The 27,400-nt window shown below is 37.5% G+C and overlaps 1 protein-coding gene across 6 annotated transcripts in view; it reads right to left on the bottom strand.

Moving 5' to 3' along the window:
• LOC103461982 (protein diaphanous homolog 3) overlaps window positions 1–27,400 on the bottom strand; it is a 163,170-nt gene that overhangs the window by 67,885 nt on the left and 67,885 nt on the right. For all 6 annotated transcript variants that reach the window (XM_008404407.2, XM_008404412.2, XM_008404411.2 and 3 more), the window contains 6 exons: window positions 24,987–25,088; window positions 21,292–21,531; window positions 16,466–16,595; window positions 10,396–10,520; window positions 7,160–7,324; window positions 209–344 (listed from right to left, as the gene is read on the bottom strand). In XM_008404407.2, the coding sequence (XP_008402629.1) occupies window positions 209–344; window positions 7,160–7,324; window positions 10,396–10,520; window positions 16,466–16,595; window positions 21,292–21,531; window positions 24,987–25,088 (898 nt within the window). The remainder of the gene's footprint in view (window positions 1–208; window positions 345–7,159; window positions 7,325–10,395; window positions 10,521–16,465; window positions 16,596–21,291; window positions 21,532–24,986; window positions 25,089–27,400) is intronic.

Raw genomic sequence — 27,400 nt, 5'->3', positions numbered from 1 at the left:
TCGGAAGATAAACAGTGCATTGCGAGAAAACAGATGTCTCCTGTAATCCATTAAAATGAGACATGTTCGTTTGTTTGATAAATGAGAGTCATTGTATTTGAATGATCTCTAACACCATTTGTAACAAGATTGATTTGGCACACAGCTCTCTGTAAAGGCCTTATCTTTGCGAGGAGTTGACAGGCAAAGTAAATTGAACAGTCTTTACCTGCATTGACTTCCAGTAACCTCCTCTTCTTCTGCTGTCTCTCCTGCTTTTCACGCTCAGCCTTCTCCTTTGCGGCCCGCGCTCTCCTCTGCTTCTCCTCCAACTCCCTCTGCCTATAGTTCTCCTTCAGTGCTTGCTGTAAAGGAAGGGGGAAAAAAAGTGATGAAAAGATGGAGAAAGAGAAAACATGACAGACTGCTAAGTTGGGTTAATTACAGTAGTGTAGGCCCCGTCAAAGGCAAAGGCAGCTGTCAAACCACACAGACGTCTTTATCAGGCACCATTAAAGTCAGATGACGCTTCTAAGGTGAACTGTCACTGTGGTCTTGGCAGACATAAAATGGCTTCACAACAGAGGCTTCCAGACGCCAGAGAGTCATAGGACTGCTGCAATAATAATCCTGCATTTTGCCTCTGGCTCCTTTTATAGACAAAACAACCGATCAAAGGAATCCCACAGCTAAATTTCAACATTGTTGTCTCCAACCCTTATTTTTAGGGGCAACAGCATCCTTCCTGGTACTCACTTATAGGCGAATGGTTCAAAAATAAATTGCTGAACAAATCGTTGTTCCTAAGTGTAGAGATTAACAGCATGTTCATCCTCACCTGGTTGCTAATGTGGGAACTTGTAATTGCAATGCTGATAAAGTGAGAGGTAACTTTCAAAAGTGTAACTACAACTGTGCAGCAAATGTAAACACTTTATTCTTTTAGGTTGTCTGAGTGTAAAACCCCTCTGAAACCCCAGAGTATTTTCAGTAACTAAAAAATTAGTGCCGATAAAAAAACAAAAAACACCAACAATGTTAGACAGTACCTCTATTCAATAAATAAGCTGTTAAATATTTAGTTATATACATTTACAGATGCATATATTAAATTATTGTATTTTTAATTATGAACATTTTCACAAATTTTATAATATAGATATCTCAATAGCATGTGGAAATTATCGATCTATATATATATAGCTCTTTAATTGTAAGTTTAATGAACTATTAACATACCTACATGAATAACATTAAGATTTTTGTAGTTGTTTAGTTTTACTTAAACTATAATTCTAATTTGACAAATTATTCATAGCACGTTTAGCCTTTGATGGAGCTAAATCTCAATTATATTGGAACAAAATGGTTTTGAATTAAAAAAAAAAAAACATAGTTGAAGGTTGAAGTCTGAATAGCATTTCCATAAATGACATTATTTATGTACATTCAGCTGCTGGTAGCTGGAGGCCTTTGTGTGAGTGTAAAGTAAAATGACATTGCAAAATAATGCAAGACATGGTACACAAGCACTTCTACATCCAACCTGTCCAAGCAGAATGATACAGAAGATAAATGCCATACATCAAACCAAAGAGGAAACAGGCTCTGTAATCTCCATTGTTAAATTTCTACAATGTCAATAGCTCAATAATCCCCCAGCAAGAGATATACTGCATATGATTTAATAGAGTGGTGGCCAGACTGCCATCCTGATCAATAGCCTGTCACTGAAAGCAAGGAGGTCTGGGTTTTCATCCAACATCCGACTCCTCCCCCTGAATCGCCCCTCCTGCTGTAGTCACACAGCCCATTGTGAGTGGCACGTCCAAGAAAGCATAATAATGACGCCAAGACTACATAAAAGGATGTACAGTAAAAAAATGTAAATAAACACATGCTTTAATACTCTACTGTAGTTTACAGAAAAACTTAAGTGGCACATTTAAAAAAGGGATAGTTGTTTATTGATGCCAGCTGACAATCTCCAAATATGACTGCATCAAAGTGACCACTGTTAGAAATGGCACAGTCAACTCGAATTCAAAAACAGTTCAGCGTGATCAGTATAACGTCAACAAGCCACTTGAAATGCAGAGAAATTGCAACCTGAACAAGACAAACATATAAACCTTACAAATTACCGCCCTTAACCTGTACTTCAAAACTGTGTTTTCTAAAGCTGAGGTAGGTAATTCAGCTATTGCATAATGCGTACCATTAAATATCTACACAATATGGCCTCCTTTACATGTTAACTGTAGGTTGTTTTATCAGCAGATTGACCTAAAAGCACTGTGCTCCCCGTCTCTCTGGTAAAGCAGTAAGGTAAAATTAAAGATGAATATAGGTGCTCTCTGCCATTTATCATCAAGAGCACAGAAAAAAAAAAAAATACCACAGAGAATTGGAAACAACATGGCAGAAAGCTGGGGCGTAGGTAAATAAAGAACTCTGTAAAATTTGGTGCAGAGCTATTCATCACTTTGTGGAACGGTCGAAATTTTTTTTCCATGCAATTCCAAACTTGAAGATTCATTATAGTTTACGACAAAGTGTGTAATCAGGGCCCTAAAATGTTCCTCTCATTATACCTGACACTTTAAATAAGGTATAATGACATACAAGCTTCTATTAAACCACAAGTCATGTGGGAATGAGTCTTACTATCAGCATGCTACAAAGTCTGTGTTTAACTTGACTAACAGTAATGAACAGTTATCAGCATAACAAACATTACTGCTAATTAGATTTATTACGTAATTTTATTTAAAGCAACTTGCAGTCGGGGAACACTGTCACATACTGATAACAGTATCAGAGAAACTGAGGAGTTCAGTGTTTCGCTAAAGAATAATCTGACAGCACCACTGCAGGAAGCCAACATCTACCTGGAATCTGACCCGTCTACGGTTGAGGAACAGATCTTTATTTGCAGGGTTTCCCCCACTCTTTTATAAGCCTGGTGGGCCACCAGGCTTTACTTGTGCCCCCACCAGTCTAAGCATTGTTTATTTATTTAAGTTTTTATAAAATGTTGCTTTTTTTTTAAAGACTTTATAGTTGGTGTTCAGGTATTAATCTTCCAATCTTTCAATAACATAAATATCAAGTGATATTTTCAAATTTCCGGTCAACTTTAAACATTTTTTAACTCAAAAACATGACAGGTTGCTGGATGTATGACTGCCCCATCACCCAACCACTGGTTTTCTGGGAACAAAACCTTGATTTGGTTCCAGTAAAAGAGTATGGTTGTGGCAGCATCATGCTAAGGGGAATTATATAACTTGAGCTTCTGGCTACCTGACCCTCTGATTAGCTCTGCTTTATTCAAAATACTACCTTTCAAAACTGATAGGACCTAAAAGGGTTTATGAACAAGAATTGTGGAAACGTGTCTATGTACAAAGCTAGTAATTCTAACTATTTTTCATATTGAGGTCAAGGAATTTAGAAAATTTTAGAATTTAGATTTTGACCTAAAATGTTTACACACCTGCAAAAATAAAATGAGTTAAGTTCTCAGAACAGTTTGTAGAAGGGGTTTGAAATGCAAATGACAGTCTCCAATTTGAAAAGAAGGTATTACAGCTCAAAGGACATGAGGAAGATGAATGCCAAATTACTGTGATTGAAGCTATTCAGAGCTCTATTTTTAACTATTTTCAAATGAAGGCCTCTGTGTCATAAATTTATCTCTGAAATGATGGAATGACTATTGGTTGTTCATGGCAACAATTTTTTCACAAGAGAACTATGCAATAAACGAGAATCTGATTTGGTACAGTAAAGCGGAGGCAAACACTAAGAGAAAGTGACAGAGGAGTCATTTAATACTGAATAGATTTTCAGTAACAATTAGGACCAGCTCACACCTACACACGCTTGCTAGTTCTGAAAATGTTTCCAGTGCTTTAGTGCTCCCCACCTTCTAAAGAATTATGACCTTAAACAGAGAAACAAAACCCTTATTCAAACAATTTTGTCAAAGATTTTACACATCGTCACTTATTAAGAAAAATGATTCATTGGTTACAATGTGTATCTTAATCCTTCAACTTGTCTCTGTCCTTTAACTAGATAGATAGCACCCAATGATTAGACCCAGGGTTTTTGTACTACACTAAAGGTTGAATGTTCGTCTTCATTTTGTGAGCAGCTTCGAAGATTAGCAACTGGAAAATGATTTAATGCAAGAAGTTTGAGTTGTTAAAGTTAAATTCTTTTTGGAACGCACTGCATTTTCCATTTCATTCCTCCCATTCCCACATCTTTTTGTAAGTGAGTGGTTCTCATTATGTGATGCTCAAAGACTATTATTTCATACAATGACCAAGCACAGAAATTGCTTAAGTTAACATGGTTTACTTGATGATCTATCTAAAGTTCTCAAATCATATGCCACTCATCATTTTAGTCCAATAGTGCTGAGAGAGAGAAAAAAATAATACATTTTCCTTCTCAAAACTTGTGAAGATAGATTTTTTATCACCTTTTATAAGCAGAATGAGAGTGTGCTGGTGTACTTTGGTAAATGTTTGCCCTCTTGCCCTCTTCCTAGTATCTTATGTTGTTGTGCATATTGCCTTTTAGGGTTACAACCTTTAGACAAGAGATGTGTAGTCAACAGCCAATGACAATGTGCAGATGTGAGGACAATAAATATATGGCAATCAGGTTGCATCAGTCTTTCTCATCTCTGCTCTCAGTGTCAACAAGGTGGAGGTCTGAATAGCTGAGCCGCACACGCCAGGCATCATAAAGCAGAGCAGAGTAATCAGGTGTTCAAACTGAATGCAGCCATGTGGTAAAACCTTCCTGCATTACAAGGTGGAGGTGTCCCTGTCCTTATTTGTGCCTTAGAACCACAGTAGTCTCACAGCAGCATGACTTTCACTAAATTAGATTTATAATGCATCATTAACTGCGTTGTCTGCACCAACTCTGATTTTGTTATACTTTGAGCTAGTGGGGAAAAAGGACCCAAGTTAAAACACTTAGTACAATTTTGCACTTATTATTTAATGTCATTCTGAATTGGTCACTGGTCATTTTTGATCAAGAAATCCTCAGCATGTTCTCCAAGCTTCTGTCAAATCTGCTTACCTGATTTGCATTCATCAATATTTTGAGACTTTTTGTGCATTTTGTAATTTTTATGAAGAAATCCAGAAAACATTTATTTTCTGACTTCAAATTCATTAATCTCTCTTTTGTCAAGACATTCTTTTATGAACATGAAATTCTGTTAGATTTTATATATATATATATATATATATATATATATATATATATATAATTTAAATGAAAGAGAGAAAGAAAAAACAAATAACTAGCTCACTAAGATAACTGCCCTCTGTTTTTCTTCATCACTGCAGGTCTGCTTCACCATCCTCCTCTCCTGGATGTCCACTATTAGATACGCTCAATTGGATTTCTGTCAGATGTGCGGGCCTCGCCGTGGGTCTTCTTCCTACGGGTGACTGCACTTGCTGCATGCGTGCACAAGTATGTGTATGTCTTTGCACTTTGTGTGCAAATAAAACCAAACTGAGCAGCTCCTCCTATAAAAACTGCCCAAATGAAAGGGCATTAACAAACTATACAAGCATGCATGCTTTCACAAATTTAATACACACATTCAAGGGCTCAGTTTGCTTTGGGGTTAGGACTGGAGACAACACAAAGCTATTAGCATGGGCCTTGGCACAGCGGGGTACATGCTGACACAGGTTTGACCGAGAGGATACGATGCGGAGATTTACCGTATGCTTGTGTTCGCTGACCTGGCCATGGCATTTCCCAAGACATGTCTGTGTGATGTGACAATTTGTACGAAATGCTGAGGGTGTAAGCTGCTTGTGCCTTGACCTATCACAGGGAAATAAATAGCTACCTTGGGAGTGTTGATCTTATAATGCAGGTCTTTATAACACTTGGCTTGTTCACCTTTCACAAGCAGAGTCATTAACCGTTATGTTTGGTCAGAGCATAAAAGCTAAAGCAGGACACAATGCCAAGAGATGGCACTTAATGGCTGAAACCATAGCCAAAGAACTGGTTTAATTTTACACACTTAATTAGTTAATAAAAAATTTACATTGTTAATACATAGGTCTTGTTAATTTATTTATATGTTAATTCAAATCTACACCAAACTAACCTATGCAAGTATTAAAAAAAAAAACAACAACAACTAAACACGTTTTTATCATTAACATTCAACTGTGAATCTTTCAAGCATAAAAATGATCTAAGGCTGTGGGAATAAATCAATGTGTCTACACATAATTGCCTCTAAAAATGTCTGAAGAAATTAGGGCTAGTTTCTGATGTTCCATTTTTACAATGTCGAAACTAAAAAAAGGGAATGAATTCTCTATTGCATGCTTACTTGAGCAAAAGTATATACAATTTATTGTGACAACTCTAAAGGAGGAGTCAGAGGGCTTATGTTCTGGCCCAAGGGAGTACATGAATTTTCCAAAATTTGGATAATAAGACTCAACTAAAAGAAGAAGAAAAACATCTCTACGGTATAAAAAGGGCATGAAATCCATTAGTGTCTTTAGGGTAAATGTTAAGTTTGGGGCAGTGCAAGAACTTTAGTCGCTTAATTAGCTACTAATTTATGTCATGTCCAGTGACCTATGCTACTAATCCCCCTGATTTAACACAGTGGGTCAGCACAAATCCAGACCTCAAAGCAGCACCACATAAATAAGTCTAAGGAGCAGAGCAATAATATAAATGCTCTGGCTGAGAGTGAACAAAGCAAGGCTCACATTGTTCTGCTTTACATATCAGAATATTTAAGTTATAGAATCAGACAAGCAGTGTTTGTGTCCCTTGTTTTATAATTATAGTGTAACAGCAGATTTTTCTTTTATATCTATCACAATACTGCTGAAGATTAGGATTGTTTGGTGCTCATATGCAAGCAGGACAATTCAGTAAAATGTAGAAACAACTTAAGGAAGCTGCAATCAACCTAAAGAAAGTGAGCCACTGTTACGCATTGACCGAGTAAATTGTTTTAGAGTAAAGAATTGTTTTGTCAAAGGCTTTCAAAATGGAAATACTTTATCACAACAAAACAACTCTATAAACATTACAAAAAAAGGAGCGGGGAGCTAAATGCGAAGGACTGCTCCAGTGTTTGACTTGGCATACTTACTGTGAACATGGAACGGAAGTTGCTGAGGTCGGTGAACAACTCTTCCACAGACGTCTTCTTGGGATCAACGGCAAAGTACTCCAGCAGGTTCTGATACATGGTCTCCATATTGCTGTGCATGATCGCCAGCTTTCCATACTGCTCCTGCGCCACTTTGCTAAAGCTGTAATGGGGTGTGTGTCAAGGTCAACAAGACATCCATCACATATTAAGATATTCATCAAGTGCTGATCAGAGGATTCTGTAGGTGGACAGCAAAGACGAAAGCATTCGCTGTGGTTTTTCAGGAAAGTGAGGAAATCAGTCAGATGTAAACTGTGATGTTGCCATTAGTGGCTCGGATACAGTCTGTCAGGTTGCTTTCACAGTGTGTTCGCACCCCTGCAGCCTACACCATCAATGTTCAGCTTCTGGCAAAGTGTCTTAATATATCTCACACACATAACTGCTAACATAAACTCAAGCTAAGAAAAAGGTAGCACGGTCAAATATGCAGAACACACTGAAATTCTCAGCTTTGCTGCATAATGTAATATTTATGTAATTCTCACTTTCCTGAGGTTGTCATTTCGAAGCCCACCCAAAAGCTGCAACATGTGCTCACACTGACTATGTAAAACTTTTAAGCACCAACATGTCTTTGCATCTCAAAGCGATTTTAAAACAGTGAAATGATCCCTCATTAAAGAAAAACCTAATAACTACAGCAGCCTCCAATGGCCTTAAGTCGCCTGCCGGATCTGACTGAAAAATCTTCACAAATTCACCCAGGTGAGGCAAGGAAAAGGCTAACTTCTCATTCTTTGGCGTGTTTGTGTGCGGAAGGAGACAAATATTGTAATAGCTCTGTCAACGTGTGCCGCAGAGGTGTCAGTGTGGGAGCGAAAGCGCCGAAAAGCTCTGTGCCAACCATCAGGGCATGCAGTACTGTGGTGGAAAGCCTGACTCCACGCACACCTCTAAAATAATTTCTGAAATGCATATTCCTGTCTATTTTTTTCACATGCTCACCATTGTGAGCTGAAAGTCAAAGCTTCTGCGGCGTTACAAAAAAATAAAATAAAATCCACATCGCCGTCAGTTTCATATGTTTGAAAATTTCGGATTATGTTTCCTTGAAACATCCTGAATACGCAATCAACAACCTAATGGCTAACACTGTCACCTATTGGCTGATAAGAAGCAGGACTGTGAGTGTGGTGTCAGACAAGTGTGTGTGGGCAGCATTCTGGCTCTGATTTTGCACCTTCATTATAGCTCAATTGATGGACCTATTTGAGGTTTGGCCTCAGCTGAATCTGGCTGACGATGAGACTACCTATTCACAGCTGGATAAATGCTGTTCGATAGGCTCTCCGCCCAGACCGACTTGTCAGTAATATGTTTCCAAGCCAGAATGTGAGGAAATAAAGGAATTGGGGGGGTCAGAGTAGGAGGAAGAAGAAAAGAGAGGAGAAAAAAAAGCTAAGAGTTGAGGGTGGATAAGTGCTGTGGAGTGTAATATCTGTCCTCTTTTTGTTCCCCCATCTCCCGACTTCTTTCCTGTTCGAGAGAAACCCGCAGCTCTCCGCAACTCAATCTCAAGGCCTTCTTTCCCTCGAGATTTTCCACTTACCCCTTCCCCCCCACCCACCCGGTCCCATCATTCTTCAGTCTCCAATTCTCCATCCCCGTTCTGTTTTTGTCATGATCTGATCTGCCACCTTTACAAGCCCGAGCTCAGATTCAGATGTGTAACACCAGCCCCGATGACCCAGTAACTGTGTACTCAAGAGGGGCAAAAAGTGAAAAGGAGATTTTCACCTGAGACGTCCTGCAGCCTCTCATGTTTGGCCTGACAAAGATGTATTACTACTACTCATGACTCTGAGAATTTCCTTCAAACCGCATTGGCTGCAGGGTCATCTGCCATATATTTTAAATAGAAAGAATAGATTTTTTTACAAGGCTCGCTGTGAACAATAACAAAAACTTCTGTGAGATGAACTGAAAAACATTATTTGCTTTGACTGAAAACTGACATTCAGTAATGATCACAAGATGGTTATCATACAAACTACTTCTCAATCCAATGCTTCTAAGAACACTTGTAAACGGCATAACGGAGATGCATTGTTGTGATGACGTGCTGCGAGTCGGAAAGAGCAGGAACTTCTTGGAGAGACAGAGGCCAATTCCAAGGCAACACGTTGTGAAGTCAAATTTCTTTTAAATAATTAATTTTAAATGCTGTGTGTATTTGTGATACACAGTATTTTCATAACTGGAGGTAATAGTTACTTGATAGTGCTATTTTATTGCACAATGCATCTGAAAAATACATAACACTGCCCCTTTAAGCCCCTCGACGCGCCATGCAAGAACAAAAATACAACAGTGACAGTTGCTTGAAATTCATTTTGTCTGAGTTGCTCTCAAGTTCTCTGCTAACTACCTCAGCACAAGTCATCAGTGCCCCAGCCCCAAGGCTGTTGATCAAAACTACATGAAGGGGCCAAGGAACAGAGTGTATATTATTGAACACACCTGGCCTGAGTCGTACCTGTCAGCCTGATCCTGTAGAACCTTCTCAGAAGACAATGAATAATTTACCCTGCTGTCAAATGCACACCAGCTGTCAGCAGTGGACTGAGGTATCCCGAATGGGCAGCGGAAATGTGTTGACTCTGTTCACGCATTAGCGCTTTTGTTTCTGGATAATTAAATGACAATTCAATAGCATAATGCATTACCGCTCCTTAGGGATAAACAGTGTCTACTGTCACTGCCAGAGTTTAAAAAAAGTAGAGCACCAAATCTTCTCCAATCCTTTGCCTTTTGTTTGAAGTTGCATTCACTCTTAAGAACCCTTTGGAAAAAAAAAAAAAAAAGAAAAGAAGCTGAGGGAGAAGCTGGAATAGTGAGTTGACTATGGAATGGGATGTACTCATTACTTGCGCACATCATCATTGATAATGAAATGGAAACCGAGTGTGACCAAGGCTGAGGACGCAGCACATTCTTATCTTCCTATCTCCCCCCCCCCCCCAATAGAATCTACACAAACTACATTATATATTCAAAGGATGTGATGGTGGAAACTTGGAGTAAGTCCAATTTATTGCATCTTAGCAATATTCTTCTGACCTCATTTATCATTTAATTTATTTATTTATTTATTTTTTGCATTTAACACACTGTATACTGCCCTCAAGCAATAAAGCATATGCATAAATGTGGAAAAAAAAAAAGGATATAGCCATTTTGGTGAGAAACATGTCGTTAGGGTCATCGGTGGAGGAAAAAGTCTCCAGGTCTCTCTCGAGCTGCAGCAGCTGCCTCTCCATCTGCCTGAGGCTCTTTTCCAGATTCTCTGCAGAGACTAAAAGACACAAGCACATATTTTCAGCCACAAACACGCACATTTATGGTGGTGGACCAAAAACAAACGTGATATAATGTGAGGAGACACAAGCAAGCAAAACAGGACAATAGAAAAGTCTGGGGGAAAACACACACAAAAAAAATAACAGAAAATGAATGAGAAAGCTGCCTCACATACAAAACACGATTATTATGGGTTCACGCGGTGCCAGAATTGTTGAGGGAATAAATAAAATACATACATCAGAAAATAAGAGCATGTATAAAGCCTATTTTTTTATTATGTGCATCTCATGGTTGTCTAAAAGTTGAATGCCCTTTCTGCATTGAAAAGAAAATTATGATTAGGCTTCAAGGTCTTTCATCCTTTGAATGTGTTTCTACCAACAGGTGCATGGATTTTACACCAGGAGAGGACAGGAGAAGGCTGAACCTAACTTTCTGTTACCTTGGTCATGGCTGACACGTTTAGCTTGTGAGTGAATACAGCATGTGGCTTAAATTACCCTGATTAAACCTTGCTTCACAAAAAAAACATAAGCTGCTTAATCTTAAGTAGTTTCACATTTCCCTTGATCCTAATAAACGCTTTACGAAAAAAAGAAAAAAAAAAAAAAACAGAAGAGAGTAGCTTAGCTTCTCTTTGACTTCATGACATAAACCCCCTTTAGAGATGAAAACCCACTGTGCTAGATGTTAAAAAAAAACTGAGGCCTGCAATAGCTGATGCTGAACAATTTTTCTTCACATTTTGATGACAAGAGTTGATTTAGTCATTTAATTGTGGGCAATGGGGAGAATCTAAATAAGCACAAACACATTTAAGTTTCTAGATGGCACAGGAATAAGAGCAGGTGGGACTTTCTGTCCTCAATTATAACTGAGAAAATGACAAAGCGGAAACAACAGGATTAGAGAGTAAAGGAAACTAAATTTAAAGCAGTGAATACATCATACCACACATGTACTTGCCAAATTATTCACACACTCTCCTCTGTAATGTACTTTTTTCTCTTGTTTTCAGTCTAAGCAACAATTTGACTGTGTACCATTTCTTGGTAAAAAAAAAAGAAAAAAAAGAAAAGAAAAAGTCCTGGCAAAAATGTCATTTTTTCTGTGTTTTGGTGCATGTTTTAATCCTGTGAGCAGCCATTCAAAATACCTTAGCAATATTTTGTTTGTGCTGCAGAGAATTTGCCTTTTCTAGGCTTAAACCTAAAGTACATTCTTCTTATTACACCCGTTCAGCAAGCCTGCGATGGTTTTATGATTACTTTTCCCCTATAAAAGAGAAGATTGATTTCTAGAGATACTTTGGTTAAGTAAAGATCATTAATTGGGTGTCATAGCATCATTAAACACTGTGCGTCTGGTGACACAAAGACACCAACAGACAGAAAACCTGGCTAAAATAATCAAATGATTAATAATTTTTATAGTGACAGTAAATCCATCCACCCAATATGAAAATACTGTACTCCTTCACATAGTAAAAACTAGGCTCGGTTACACATCTGTCCTTTCACACATCCTAATTATGCAAACTGGAAAATTAACTAAGACATATTAAAGTACATTGCCATGGAAAAGTATTCATACCATCCTTTTAATGGTATGAAACAATAGTTGTGCTGGTAACTACTTCATGTTACAAGCACAACCTCCACCTTAATCAAATAATTAGTTCATTACTACGTCTCTGTGCCACTGAGCTGCTTGCTGAAGTGACTATTCAGCCATTTGATATTCATCCAAAATTTTCAGAGGCTACAGATGACCCAAGGCCAGGCAGGGGTTCTCCTTAGAGACAACGGCACTAGATAGAGAGCCAGAACTATGGACTGGAATGCTTTCATTTAAACTATATGAATGTGTTAGACTGGACCTGAATATAACCAGACATAGATGTAGCTAATAATTTTTTTTATGGTATGACCTGAAAGTTCTATTCACAAGTGCTCTCCAGTAAATCTGACTGCGTTTCAGCTATTTTGTAAAAGAGAAAAGTAAAAAAAAAAGAGAAAAAAAAAAAAAGAAAAAATATTTTAAGCTCGTAGAAACATCTCGAAAAACCCAAAGTAAAGCAAAGGTGGTTCTATAAAGTACTGACTCAAGGAAGTTTAATACAAAGCCACCACCAATTATATAAAAAAAAATAATGATAATTTAATGCCTGCTTCACAAGTATTTGATGTCACGCATTAGTCTTTCATATAACATCATAACAGAATATTTAATTCTGTGTTTGAAACATTTCAAAATACAAAACAATTTCAAGGGCTAAGAATGCTTTTGAAATACACTGTTTATTCACCGGATGCCTGAATTTAATATATTTTCTCATTAAATGTTTCAGCCAGTTGATATTTTCAGTCATATTAAACAGCGAAAGTTTTAGTAAACAGCCTGCTTCTTTACCTGCTTTTTACCCCGTTCACTTTTTACTCTCTGCATTACCTGGCAACCAAATCTGACTGAATAAGGTGTGGGCAGAATGAAAAGTGGAAGGTTGCCAGACAGCAAGTCCGTTAATAGAAATGATTAAAGCCCGGTGAGATGACGCTGTGACTGAGAAAAGAGCAAAGGAGGGCGAGACAGAAAGCAAAAACAGACAGGGATCTCCTCTTTTTCTCTGCTTCACAAGCTAATCTGCAGGCTTTTGTGATGCGCCTCACTCTCATGGAAAGACATGTGAGCAATGACTGACAGAGAGGTGACAAACGTGGAACTATATGCTTCAGGAGGAAAACCTACTCGAAGAGCAATGGTGGCAGCTGGAATGTGTTGCTAAACAGGAACGAATGCCCTTCAAAGCAAATGTTTACCATTTAAACATATGTTTGAAATACAGAACTGAAGCATTGATATTTAAAGGCTCATCCTGTGACTAAAACTAAATACAAGGAGGGGGAAAAAAAGACAAAGTGGTGTTTGTGTATGTTTCATTCTCTCTCTGACCAGGCTGTTGTTGCCTTCTCATTCTGAGCATTAAGGCATGAGTGATTTTTATGGGCACTGGGACCTGAACGCCTCTGGAGTCCAGAGAGGTTGCAGACAGATATAGGGTGTTTTAGAGGAATAATAATTGCAGTATTTGTAGAGGTCAAATTCCCCATTGACATCCTTTTATTACTCTGTCAACCTGCTGTGCAATAAATGAGACAAAGAGAGGAGCACACAACTACGCATATGCGCAAAGAGCCATATTAAAGACACGTCCACAATAGATCATCTTTTGATATATGGAAATTAGGAGAGTGTAGAAATGCAGATCTGCCCTCTGAGGCCAAACCCTGTCAGACAAGTGGGACTAAACTGATGGAGCCGGAGGCTGTGGATGGGAGACCTATATAGAAAACCTTCTACATGCTAAACATCCAAGATACTGCAATTCTTAAGAGCAAAGCAGCCTCTGAAATGTAGCGGAGAAAGCCCCTTCCATATACTTTAAACCTCCGGCTCATCACTCAGACGGCATGAGGTGGAACTACAAAGCAGAGCTTGAACAGCATATTAAACAGCCACATCAATGTCGTCGAGTCCTCACATAAGTCCTTAATGACTCTTTAATGCAACAAGACGCTGGAAACAGAACTTCTATATTTTTTCTGTGTAAAAATTTATGCAAGAATGTCTCTTCCAAAAAAACAAATGAGCATCATTTCTACAGCCAAAAGGTAATATGTATATTTCTAAGATGAATTAACCAGGTGGAGCCCATTAGTTGCTTTCAACAGTCGCCTGCTTTGCACTAACAGTTTAAACAAAGCACCGCTCAGCTGGCCAAAGCTGCTGCTGTCTGTGTGTGTTTGCAGGGGAAAAAGAAAAAAAAATCGGAAATAAGAACAGAAAGACTGAAACCAAGAACAAGAGCGAGACAAGAAGGGAAGGACCGACAGACACAGAGGTGTTGACAGACAGATAAGGAGAGATTCATGGGAAATGACAGAAGCAGCAAAAAAAGACTGTTTCTCACTGTCAGGAGAAATAATGATTCCAGAGCTGAGGAGACGAGAGGGGAGCAAAAATAAGAAGACAGACACGAAGCGACGCTGAACTAAAGTACAGTTTTGCCTCTGTGAGAAGTGTGGGGGAAACGAGGGGCCGCGTTACATGCATATCTGAAAAGTAGCACCTTCGGAGCTGGAACACAAATCATTACTGCTACCTCTACCCAACCTTGTTTTCATGCCCAAGTAAGCTCTTTGGTTAGTGTCTATGAATGTAATGCAGCCTTTCAGCGTGTCTACAGTCCTCTCAAATGGCTGTCAGAATTAATGAAAAAGAAGCCACTCAAGAGCCCCGTTTGAAAAGAAATGGGATTTGTGTGTCTGAATACGAGATGTGGTGTAATAAGACACTTAATGTGAGCATGTCATAATGGTACAGAAACAGAGAAAGACTGTGACAGAGAAAGAACACTCCATCTATACAGATGTAAATACACTCAGCTTGATGTCTGTAAAGCAGACGTCACACAGTCTGAGGAAAGATCCAAGAACTGTGCTTCCCATTGATCTCAACCTTGTACTTATTAATCTTGGTCTTGTGGACATGCAGTCTAGTTGGGAGAAATAAACCCACAACAGGGGTGTCATCATCTACCGTTTTCAAAAAAAAAAAAAATTAAAGAAAATCTAGAGGGGTCTTTATGAGAGAGTCCAAACAATGAAGCCACACAAATTATCCCCCTACGTTTTCTCCTCCTCACACTTTTCCTCTCTCCCTCCCGCTGGGACAAGAGCAGTGGGTAAAAATCGTCTTTGGAGCCGGGTGGAAACATGCTGTGACGGAACAACCTCGCACACAAACAAACACAAACTCCGCACAGACTTCTGCTCGCCGCTGCTGCATGAGAGCCGCCTATAGCAACAACGAACAAAGAACAAGACCGAGTCTCCTTTGACCACCCAGTCAGCTCTGCTTGTCTCTGACCTTTACCGTACTCAGGAGAATCGGACCAGACTAAAAGCACTTTGAGTGGAGCCATGTTTGCGAGAAGAAAAAAAAAAAAAAAAAACGCCAAATCGCGTTAAAACCAACACAGCAACTCCAAACGTGTTCAAAAGGAGAGAATTGCTCTTCATCTCTGTGGCTGACATAACCTGATGTATTTACTTGGAAAAAAAATAAACCTCTAACTTGTAAACGTGCGACAGCTGAAGATTAATGCTGGTATCAAACAGCGGAGCAGATGAACAGTGTAGCGTGGATCAAACAGTAAAATAATAAAATGCATTGTTTACAGAATCAACAAGCTATCTAATTCTAGAATAACCCCAAGAGATTTTTACAAAAGAATAAAGCTTACAGAAAACAAAAGACTTGCTGAACAAAAATGCTTTGTTTCAGTGTAGGTAGGTCATTCTGTTTCTGCATTATGCAGTTAAAGCATACAAAAGACTCCAATTACTCTAAAATTGTCATATACAAAACAAAATATGCCGCGTATTTTAATAAAATCAATCCGTTTCTTTTGTGTGAGCCAAATATAATAGTCTAAATCTTACTGATCATACATATTTTCCTATATGGCAAAGTTAAAAAAAAAAGTGTTGAGGTACCTACCATCAGAATTTGATTAAGCTAAAATATCACATACAGTATCTCGTTACATTTTATTAGATTGTTCCCATTATTTTACTCTACTTTTCCCTGTTCAGTTGTCACTATTGCTTATACCAGGCTTTGACGGCTAATGCTCACAATGGAACATGGTGCTTGTGAGTGTTTACAGTAAATATATACATTATCAGTGAGTTTTTAGATGTAATAACATCGGCAGCAGCTTAAAATAACATTTTGGAAAAAAGTAAACAAATCCAGAGGGCTTTCTTGATATACAAAACTACAAACAAAGAAAAGTAATGTTGATTAGTTCCAAAAAAGTACAAGTACCTTTGACATTTAGTGTTAGAAAGTATGTCTTAAAATATAGTGTACCTCTGCTTGCTCGATCCACGTGCTCCAGCTCATCAACAAACGTCAGCACATCAGGAAACTGTTCCTCACACACTTCTGCTAAGAAGTGCAGTAATGTGGTCTTCTGGTCTGCAGACTTTGTATCCTTTAACTGGTAAAACACACAAAAAACACATAAAGTTACAAAGCTTCTAATGGATGAAGTGAATGAAGCAACTTTTTTTTAAGAGAAAATCATAACTAACAAAAAAGCAAGATTTGCTAAAGGACAAATATGTTCATAAAGTGTGGTCAAAGGAACATTACATAACTTTATGCAATATAAATGCACTCAATTGAATTGAAATTAATCTGATGTTTATTTAAATGTGAAATGCTCAGTGAATAATTAAGTATAGAAGTTATAAATTAAGTCTCACATTGCCTTGTGTTGATGTACATAGCATGTCTTTTTTTAACCTACGTGTAAATCTACATGCTTCCATTTGTCTGTCACTTTGTTGCATGTTAAACCTGGATTTTCCCAGAATTACGAGGTAATTCTGTTCTACTTTATTCTATTTGGCAAGTAAACCACAGTGTTAATCAATTAAAATGCAACAACTGTGACAGGACCATACTACACTCTTATTCTGCTTTTATTTTGTTATCCATCTGTAGCAACACAGAGGACAAGTAAACAAATAAATCCCTCAGTGAAACTAAAACATGCATTTCTTCCACTAATGTGGTATCAAATGAAAAGCTACTTTCTATACCTGCAAACGAATGCCAGCTCTGCACTATTCCTGAAGTACATATTTTTGTTTATTTATGTTTCTTGTCAAAGTGTCAAACAGCTAAGACATAGAAACTGACATGCAAATCTTCACAGAGAGGTCAGGAAAGAAACTTATGCAGGAAAATTTCTCCAGGCTGTCAGACTCTGTATTTTTACAGGCTCCAAATGACAGAACACTGACGTTAGCAGGACTGATATAAATGCCCCTGCAGAATGGTTCTCAAAATTCTCCCCTTGTAAAACAAGTTTTGAGGCATAGTGAAACTGAGACAATGTTACGTCATTTCAACACTCTTTTCAAATATTTATCCAGCAACACAAAAATTTAAACAATTACTTTAAAATATGAAATAAAGAAAGGTACAACTTCAGTTTCATGAATTAAACTTCAGAAACTTTTGCTGAAGCACTTTTCGATTAAACTTCAGTGTTCAATGTTCTTTGGTAGTTGTCTACCAGCATTTCACATTTTACTCACTGCTCCTTCTTTCATATTGTGAGATCATCATTTAGTCCTCAAGTGAACCAACAAATTGTCGCTGTGATCCTCAAAATGCCAGCTCTCTAGGAGTTTTCGGGGTCTAAACCTTTGGGCAATTGTAGCCAAATCCCGACCAGTTTAAGCATGAGTTACGACATGGTACCTGTTCTTCAAATTGAGTTGAAATTTTTGTCAAAGTGGCTAGGCTAGATTTATGATTCATTCAATCAACACAATGCAAAGCAGACCCTTTAGTTATCAGGGTCCTCTCCTGTGGAACCAGCTCCCCATTTTAGGTGTGTGACTGAACTGAAAGGACTTTTTGTAAAGTGCCCTGAAATTAAAAAGAAACAAAAAACAAAAAGAAAAGGTGTGATCTGGTGCTGTATGAATAAACTAAATTTTAATTGAAGCTTGAATGAAAGGGTTTGTGACAAAGTACTAGTTCAAGAATGTAAAATTATTTGGCAAACTGCCATAGCAATTTTCATTTTTATATATTTTTTTGTATCTAATAAATATGTTTATACTTGAATTATACAGAATATGTGTTAAAAGGAGAAAAATATATTTTTAAATGAAATATGTCAATGTTTGCACAATTTTGAACATCTATTATATTATTACCTTAATATAGAAAACACTGAAATATTGAACTGAAAAACTCTCCCTCACTTGACGATTTGATGCGGAGAAGGATGCAGTCCAACACAGATTAAAATCTTCCATAAATGATCAATTGAGCTGGCAGAGACTGCAAAAGGCTGACATTTGACTCACATTATTTTCATAGTCATCAAATCTTTTCATGACCCCTTGTGACTCATCATGGGGGCACTGTCGTCCTGGGAGAGACCAGTTTGCTCAAGACAAAAAAGTTTCATCAAAGGAAAAATCACTCTGAGGAATTTTATATTGATTTGCACTGACCCTTTCCCCAAGGGGATAAGTGGACCCAAAGCAGGTTGTCATAGAAAAAAAAAAAAAAAAAAAAAAAAGATATATGAAAACGGAGGATAATAGAGCAATGAATTTTCCAAACCGTATGGGTCTGGCATTCAAGGTTTTCCTTTGATGTGTCACTGCTATGTCTGTGTATAAATTGGCTCCTTTTTAGTTTCTGTTTTCTCTGTCCAAAGAAAAAGGAAAATCACAGTGTGAGAGCTTGTCACGGCAGACGTGTTTGCTGCAGCAGACAAAAGTTGTCAGACTCGCCATGAATCGCTGCAATTTCACCCACGACATTAGATGGCAGTATCTGTTGGGTATTATAAGACAAAGAAAGTCATGTTTCGACGACTGCGTGATAAATGTTAAGTGTTGACAGTGCAACGGATGATTTTATATCTCATACTTATGCGGCAGATGCAATTTCACAACATGATGACCTCCCCTGCACTCGCTGTGTCTCCCTCAACCGCACACACAACAATTTTTCAATTTCTCTGATAAATTTCCATCATTGCTCTTTTACAGTCTAATTCCAAGATGCCTCTTAGTATCCCTGCTGTGCATCCCTCCTGTGGAGTGTGTTGCTGTGCATCTCTCTAGGTGATCTATTGGTAGACAGCAGTGTACTCAGACCCGCTGGGTTTAATCATGTTTGCATTATCTCCTCTAATCAAACATTCTCATCTCTCTTTTCATTTCGTTTTTTCCTTGCTTTTTTTCTTCCTTCCCTAAAAGCTTCAATGGCTCACTCACAAAAGGTCCCTCTCTGAATTTAGATGGATGGTAATCATAGATGACAATGTAAACATTTTTTTTCTTTTTCCAGCTGGGCTGGGTGCAATTTCCCTGTGCTGTGAAGTGTGTCACAGTATTAAGTTGTCAAACTCTGGGGGAGGCATGAAGGTGATGCCTTCCTCTACATATTGTGCCTGAGACATCAACTCGCCGTGGTCAGACAACATGTCAGCGTGATGAAAAAAGAAAAGAAATCGACACACTGGAACAGTGGCGTTAAACTGAGTGGAAGACATAATCCACAAATAAAGCTCTGTTGATTGATTATGTTATTGTTCTGCTAATGTTTCTAGTCCATCAAATATGCAGGAATCCACATTTGGCAAATGCGCTGGTGTTTATACGAGCATAAGCATCCAAGTCTAACAGGGCAAAGAGGTGGCAGTGACAAATGGCTGCGGTGGCTGTTACTGTGGAAACTGCAGCGCATGTGCCAACAGCTTTAATGTAACCACTGCAGGAGTTTCTCATCCAAAGATTACACCTTGTTTTTGTCCTCACTATCACACGGGGATACTTGGTGCTCATTCTTCATCACAGAGGTATACCCATAGGCCATGTCTTCATCCATGAAGCGCTTGGTTAGCCCCGAAGGGTGTGTGTGCTTTCAGAGGGACTGGACAGCCCCAGCTATCTATTGTGGGCAGAAGAATACAAACTAAACATGGCCCTTATTTTAATGTGTTTTGATGAATGCCAACTGATACGTAAACCTTGTCTTGTATGTTTACGTGGTCTTGTAGGCCTGACTGTGATAAAACAAATGAAAATCAAATCAGTGACAACAGTCAATCCTTCCACTAACACTGCCTTGCAAAAGTAGTAAAACACCAAGAGCTGTGCATACCATTATATAAGAGATATGCAAGACTACATCATTTTTGAAAGAAAGCCATTTTCCTTTGCAGTTTGCTGCAAGTCATAAAGGGGACACAGCCACCTTACTAAAGAGGGTGTTTGGATCAGACAAGACAAAAATATAACTTTTTTGGCCCACATGCAAAACACTGTGTGGTGGATGGAAGAAGAAATTCCTAAATCTGCAACAAACTTGAGACTGAGGTAGAGGTTCGCCTTCCACCTGGATACCCTAAACATGCAGCCAGGACAACTATGGAATGTATTAGATTAAACTTAACATCCTGCATTAGAATGGCCTAGACCTAAATCCAGTTGCAAAGGTTTGGCCAAACTTGAAAATTGAGCTTCAGTTGTATTGAAAAGAAGACACATTGTTTGCCTCCAGGTGTGTAGTAAAGCTGGTAGAAATAAACCAAACGACTTTCAGCTGTAGAATGCAGCAGAGTGTGTTTATATGAACTAATAGCCCACAGAAAGGATACAAATGTCATTTGTGCTTTTTCTATTTGTAAGAAAAAATCCACAAATTGTTCTACTTTTTAATTTTTGCATTCACAAAAGTAAGGCTTAGCCCAAGTGACACCGAATGTTGCAACTTTGATAATTAATATTTACATTTCAAAAATTCCATTGGTAGAAAAAAAACTTATTTTACCTTTTACCAATTCATGATTATTTTGTAGTCTTACTTCTTCCCAAATCAAAGCTGCTTTTCTAAACATATTACAGGCCAGAATAAAGTTTGCTGCAGACCAGAAGAGGAGCTAGGCAGGCCATTTTACATAAGGCTCACTTCATGTCTGTCAAATCTTTTGTTATTGCTACTCCAGGTGTGCACCTGCAAACACAGCTGTATAAAATCAATATGCAGTATCAGGAGCTTTATTGAACAAGTGTCCCTCATGTTGAACCAGTGTCAATGGGGTTAGAAAGAACTGTGAATGTGGGAAAAAAAAATATGTAGAGGTCAGTATTTACCTTGCAAAGGGAGCTGAGGTCAAATCCATATGACTGGGCATTTCGAGAGCCCGCATTCATGTAATTTCCCAGCAGAAGCACCAGTTCCAGCAGGCGGCCAAAAGCGCGGCTCTTTCTGACCTCTTCACATGCTGCGTTTACTGCCAGGATGCCTGGTCGCAGGTTGTTTACATGCTCCTCAAACTGGAGTCGGAAAAGGATGTGGCTAAGGCGAGGTCGGAGTCGCTTCATGCTGCTCATCTGTGACAAGAAAACACATGCATTAATAGAAATAGAAAATGGATGTGGAAAATCTGAAGGAAACCAGGATAAAAAAAAACAAAACCACTTCAGAAAACATACTCAGACTTTCAAAATATCTACAATCACATTTTTGCCACTTTCAACATTTAGCCGATCTAATTTAACGCACATTTATGCAACCTGCATACAGGAAAGTGTTGCTAGGCGGTGGTAATAGATGCTGGCAGTGATTTGATTTTAGTCCCAGGTCTGGTAAGTTAATTGTGGAGTTAGTGTCCATATAGACCAGGCAGTGGAGGGGGTGGAATATACAATAGCCTGCCTTGGATTACCACTCTCATACAATTAGAGAAAATTGAAAAATATTGCATTGGGCCCAAGACCTGGCCACTACAATGATTGTGTACGTGTGTTAGAGATAGCGGGATGCAGGTTCCGATTGTCTAGTTTAAACAACAGCTGGCTGTGCGGTTTGATGTCCTCCATTGAGGGTTTAATTATAGCTACTGCAATCTTATCAAATAACTATTTTAGAAAGTGACTCCGTAAGCGTATGTGAGTGTCAATGCGTTTGTGTGGGGAAAAAAAAGGGCAGAGAGCAAAAAAAAAACAACAAAAACAACTATGCAACAAGATTAAGAATAAAATCACACAAGAAACAAATGCAAAGCTAAATGGAATCATGAGATTGGATAAATGATTTAATAAATACGTGAGTGAGATTAGATAATCAGTAAAAGAAAAAAAAAGCAAACACTATCACACCATCAGCAGCTTTAGGCGAATAGGTTTAAAACATAAAGATAACTTTTGAAGACAGTGACACAATGTTCAGTTTTTGTTTTATTTTTCAGGACGAAAACTAACAACACATGGACCATAAAATGTAAACACTTCAGAGACATGGAGTTATGACAACATCGGCAGAAGAAAAAAATAAACATTTTATCTCAAAGTTCTTCTTATGTTCCACCCTGTGAATAATGTGTATGCATGTTGTAGTTTCTTCTTTTTTTTAAATGGTGTAAACAAGATAGCAAATCAGCATTGGCTTCTCATAATGAGGTCATGCTCCCCTAAAAACGAAACTGTATCAATTTTGTCAACTCTCTTTATTTTCTTTGAATGTCTGTACTTAACGAATTTTCATTTTAAGCAAGCAATGAAATGTACAATTAGGAATAAACACTCTCTTCCATTCTGTCGAGTTGACAGTTGCACATCCACAGCATCTTGAATCCCCCATACCCTTCATTGCCAATTACTATTTCTTTTTATTATTGAGAAGTGTATATACATTTTGAAATAATTAAAACTTTGAACTCTTACTCAATATTTGCAAATTAAGAGATCATGAGAGATACCGCAAAGGTAAATTCTGAAAATTTGCAGTACACAAGACGTGAAAGATGAAGATGTCTGCCACAGCACAAAGTCATTTATTTAGGCAGCCTTTTAATAAGAGGAAAAACAATTATCAGTTGCCCAGGAACAGCTGGTAAAGGCTAAACTTTTGGTTTCCTTCCAGGCACAGACTACCGCTCATTTATTTGTTGTGCGCCCTGCAGGTTAGAGGACATGTTCAGAGTGCTACCACCTGGCCCATCGGACCAGCACCTTTCTGTGCTCCTGGGCCTAATTATTAACAAATTAGCCATAAGGTAGAGGTATGATAAATCCAAATGAAGATAAGTGTATCTTTCAGCACAATGGAGATGAACGGAGAGCAGCTGTAAGTAGAATAATAAGCCCTTTATTCAAGTTTTATATATTCTCTAAGAAAAGCTCGAGTATAAAACTGCACTGTCAATATCTGAGAGAACACATTAGGAGAACACAGTAGACCAGAATCACTAAATGGTACACATTTGGGATTTAAAGTTACAATCCAGTATGTCTTCAGGACGTTCCAATCAAGAAAAAATATGTAATGTTTGTCTTTTTTTTTTTTTTTCATTCCAACTTCTTTCAGCAGTAAACAAAGAGTTTTTTGTTTTATTATTATTATTTCATAAATGGAACTTTATTAACTTCAAAACCTTGAAGTGCAAAGCTTAGAACTGTGTGGAAAAGTGGTTAATACCGGGAATACACGTTCTGTTATATTTCTAGAATACGTCTCACATTATACTGAGAAAATAATTTTAGCTTTTCCTTGGTTGTGAACCAGTCGTCAATATTTACACAAATAAATATTTGAAATATACCACTGTGTATGAATAAATATAATATACAAGTGTCCCTTTCTGAACTGAAGTACTGGAATAAATAACTTTTTTGATGGTATTCTAGTTTATTGAGAAACACTTGAATTTTATGCAGGAGTCTGCTGTATCACTAGCTCAAAATTATGCATGAAATTTGATGCAAGAAATGAAAATTGAAAGAGTTTTACCTATTGTTGATTTTTTTGGCACTAAACCATGTTGCACTTTTTATTATTTACAATTTTAAACTTTCTGCAGAAAGATATACGTTTCAGATGGCACTCTGCAGAGCAATTTTGACAATGTGCCACTCTGAATAGTCATAATGAAACATGCAGGAGACCTCAATTAAAGTGTGAGGGGAAATGTACTGAAAATACAAACTGTAAAATGCATGCTGTTGTTTTTTAATAAAGCTTTATTTAAGGTGAAACCACAACTTGCACTGGGCCTACACGGACACTTTATATTCGGTAAAACAGGATTTACCTGGTTCAATTTTGCAAGGTTTACAATAGAAGGTGTTCTAACCACTTCATCTCCTCCCTCCAGTCAATCAACCTAATATCTTTTCTATTTGAGTCCCAAACAAAGGTAATAAAGTAGATTGTCACATGTTTTTTGTCACCAGCTAAGTTGCTATAAACACAAAACCCACAAAGCTCACAACACCCTTTAAGAATAAATCTGAATAAACCTCCTTCGGAACATCTTTAGAAAATGATGCAGACATAATAGGGTAGCAAGTGCTGCTCTTTAATGTGCATAAATTAGTCCACAGGTGTCCTGGCTCTCTTCCTACCTCTTAAAATGATACAATTTTAAAAAGCCCTGAATTATGTTAATCACATGAAAGCACTCAGTGTGTGCCTGTGCGTGTATTAGTGTTTTCATAGAGACACAGTAAGAAATGCAAATACAAGACAAGTTTAGATTACCATAAAATTAATGAAGTAACAAACACGGTTGCTATATCTGTGCAGCCGGTTATGTTCTGTTGAACTATTCTGTGCATGCTACACTTAATTTGCACTATGCGATAAAGAAAAGAGTAAAGGTTCTGAATCATCAAAAATACTATAGTGTAACATAATGCCTGGGTTTTTTGCATTTTGTCTTTATATTATAAAGGCAAAAATTGTATGCTCTACTTGTGCATGTTATTAAAGCAATGGCCATTTACTCTGAGTTGGGCTGACAGTTTTTTCTGTGTGTATGTGGGTGTGCGTGCATGAGTGTACTCACCACAACCCCGAACTGCTCAGGCTCTGACAAATTAGAGTACTCGTTTTTGTACTTGGCCAAAGCATTCAGCTGTTCCTGCTCTGGGAGGTGCTTTACAAGGTTCTGCAAACAGTGTGAAAAAGAGAGATGAAAGGGATGAAAGCAGCAATAAACATGATACCAGACATGATTAAATTCTGTAAAAAAAGGACTCGGTGTCTTGTTAAACACTAATTATTGCTCTGACATTTGAACTTTGCTTCAAATTTAAAGCATTTCACTAAGTAGAGGATTGTCATCTCAATTTTTTAAAAATAAAATGAATGCCACCCGTCAAGCTGAAGAGCAATGTGTATTTTTCAGCTTCCCATTCAAATGAAGAATCTTTTACTAAAGAACAGGGTGTAGATGATTAATGTACTTTTGGTTTAAGTAACACAATTGCATTGTTCGTTGTCTGTTTTGACTAGAAAATGCTATTTACGCATTCTTATTGTAAATATGCTACAGTTCACCTTTGATAAATACTATTGATGTGCAGCCAACATTTACAGTCTTACATAAAGAAATTGTTCTGGTGCCTGGAGTCAAAGCAAATAAAGGCTCGTCTATTATTAAAAGTTCTTTTATTGATGTGCCATAATTGAAATTGCCTTAATGACTATTAATTGATCAAATGAATTATTCAATGTGTACCTCTGTAGCTGAGGTTTGTTTTTATTTGTTTCCACTCAGTCTGCACGTTTGACAGCAACACAATCTAAAACCTTCAGAGGCATTCATTAACCTCAGTGTTTGGTACAAAAACAGTCAGCCAAAAACCCAATTAAAAAGTTAATTCAGCAAACTGTCTTTTAATCTGTTTTGCACAGAGTTCTTAGTCATTTTTCCCTCTCATGTATCCCATATATTTTTAAATTATCTTATATTAACAACCTTTTCTTAGTTGCATAAATTAAATAAAATCCAATTAAACAAAGAAAAAAAAAAACATTTGTAAAAATTACCATTCCATGTTTTTTTTTTTTCCACATGGTAATTTAAGGATAATAAAATAAGTTTCCAATGTGGTGATACATTTTTGGCTATAAACAGGATATACTAGTAATAAAAAAAACACAATTATTTAAAAGTAAATCCTAATATACAGATTTGTTAACTTGATAATAATGTATGCACTGCTGCTCTTTCAGGCTCCAGTGTTGTTTTGCTCAAATTGCTGAAATGCAAAACATTTTCTGATGGTTCCTATATTCTTTTTCCTGGTCCCAGCCAAAAACCCAATTGACCCAGAAAGACTCAGTCTGCCAACCTGCAATCAAGTAGCACCTTGAGACATAAGCTTATTTTTTTCTGTAAACCTAAAAATTCCTCAGTTGTTACTTTGTCTATCATCATTTAAGGCAATTAATAGACCTGCTTTGTCTAACAGAGGAGTATCTCTATATCACCACTGCGTTTAATCAGTTTCAAAAGTTGTGAATGTGGATTTCACCCATACACATTAAGCATTGAACTCATAAACATAATGCGTAAGTTTCAACTTGTGAGTGAAACCATCATGAGAGGGAATGTATGCACTCACTGTGAACGACTAAGTAGTATCTATGTGAACAAAAATAATATGTGCCAGTGACTTTCGACGAACGCACAAGCCGGCAGTCAAGCACACAGCATAGTAACGAGAATGCGCTCGACTCTCCCACAAGGCACTCAGTTGCTGAGTCCAAGATCTCTTCCTGTAGGCTGAGATCATCAGGTAAGAGACTTTTACTGGTGGCACAAAGGAGACAGGACTTTTAAAGATGTTTGCTTAGATAGGTTTTTAATCAGCCAGGGCTTCATTATGCACCTTTTGAGATTTTTCTTTTGCTTCTTGTATAATTTTGTTCTAAATTATAACGTGGCACTAGATATTCCATGAAAAATGATATTAAAATAATGCTTAATGTATGCTCTTTATTCTATTTTACTGAGAAACAAAATATATTTTGGATTGGTCCAAAACTGAGCTACATTCCAGAGAACAGCTTCAACATCCCACAGATTTTAAACAGCCTCTGGGTGAAAAGTCAAACAGGGCAAAAGCCATGTTTCACAGCTAAATATAAGCAACCCTCTGCCACTGTGGAGGACGCAGAATTTTTAACATATAATTCAGATATTCAGAACTCTGAATGAATTACTTTTTTCTCCTGCTAAAACTTCAGAAGAAACATATCTTAATGCAGAGCTTACAAAAAGGTTTTCCAGCATACAAATCAGCATACATAACATGAGCTCAAATAAAAGAAATAAATTAGATTGTTCCTGCTAAAACATAAATTTTAGGTTCTGAGCAGGAACTTAAGCAAGAATTTTATTAAAAGAAATTCAAAGCATTTTGAGATCATTTACTGTTATTTATATAACAGTAAATATTATATAAATTTATA

The sequence above is a fragment of the Poecilia reticulata genome, linkage group LG3 (assembly GCF_000633615.1).
Source record: "Poecilia reticulata strain Guanapo linkage group LG3, Guppy_female_1.0+MT, whole genome shotgun sequence".
NCBI lineage: Eukaryota > Metazoa > Chordata > Actinopteri > Cyprinodontiformes > Poeciliidae > Poecilia > Poecilia reticulata.
The sequence above is the reverse complement of the archived record's forward strand: the minus strand, read 5'-3'. Positions and strand labels throughout refer to the sequence as shown.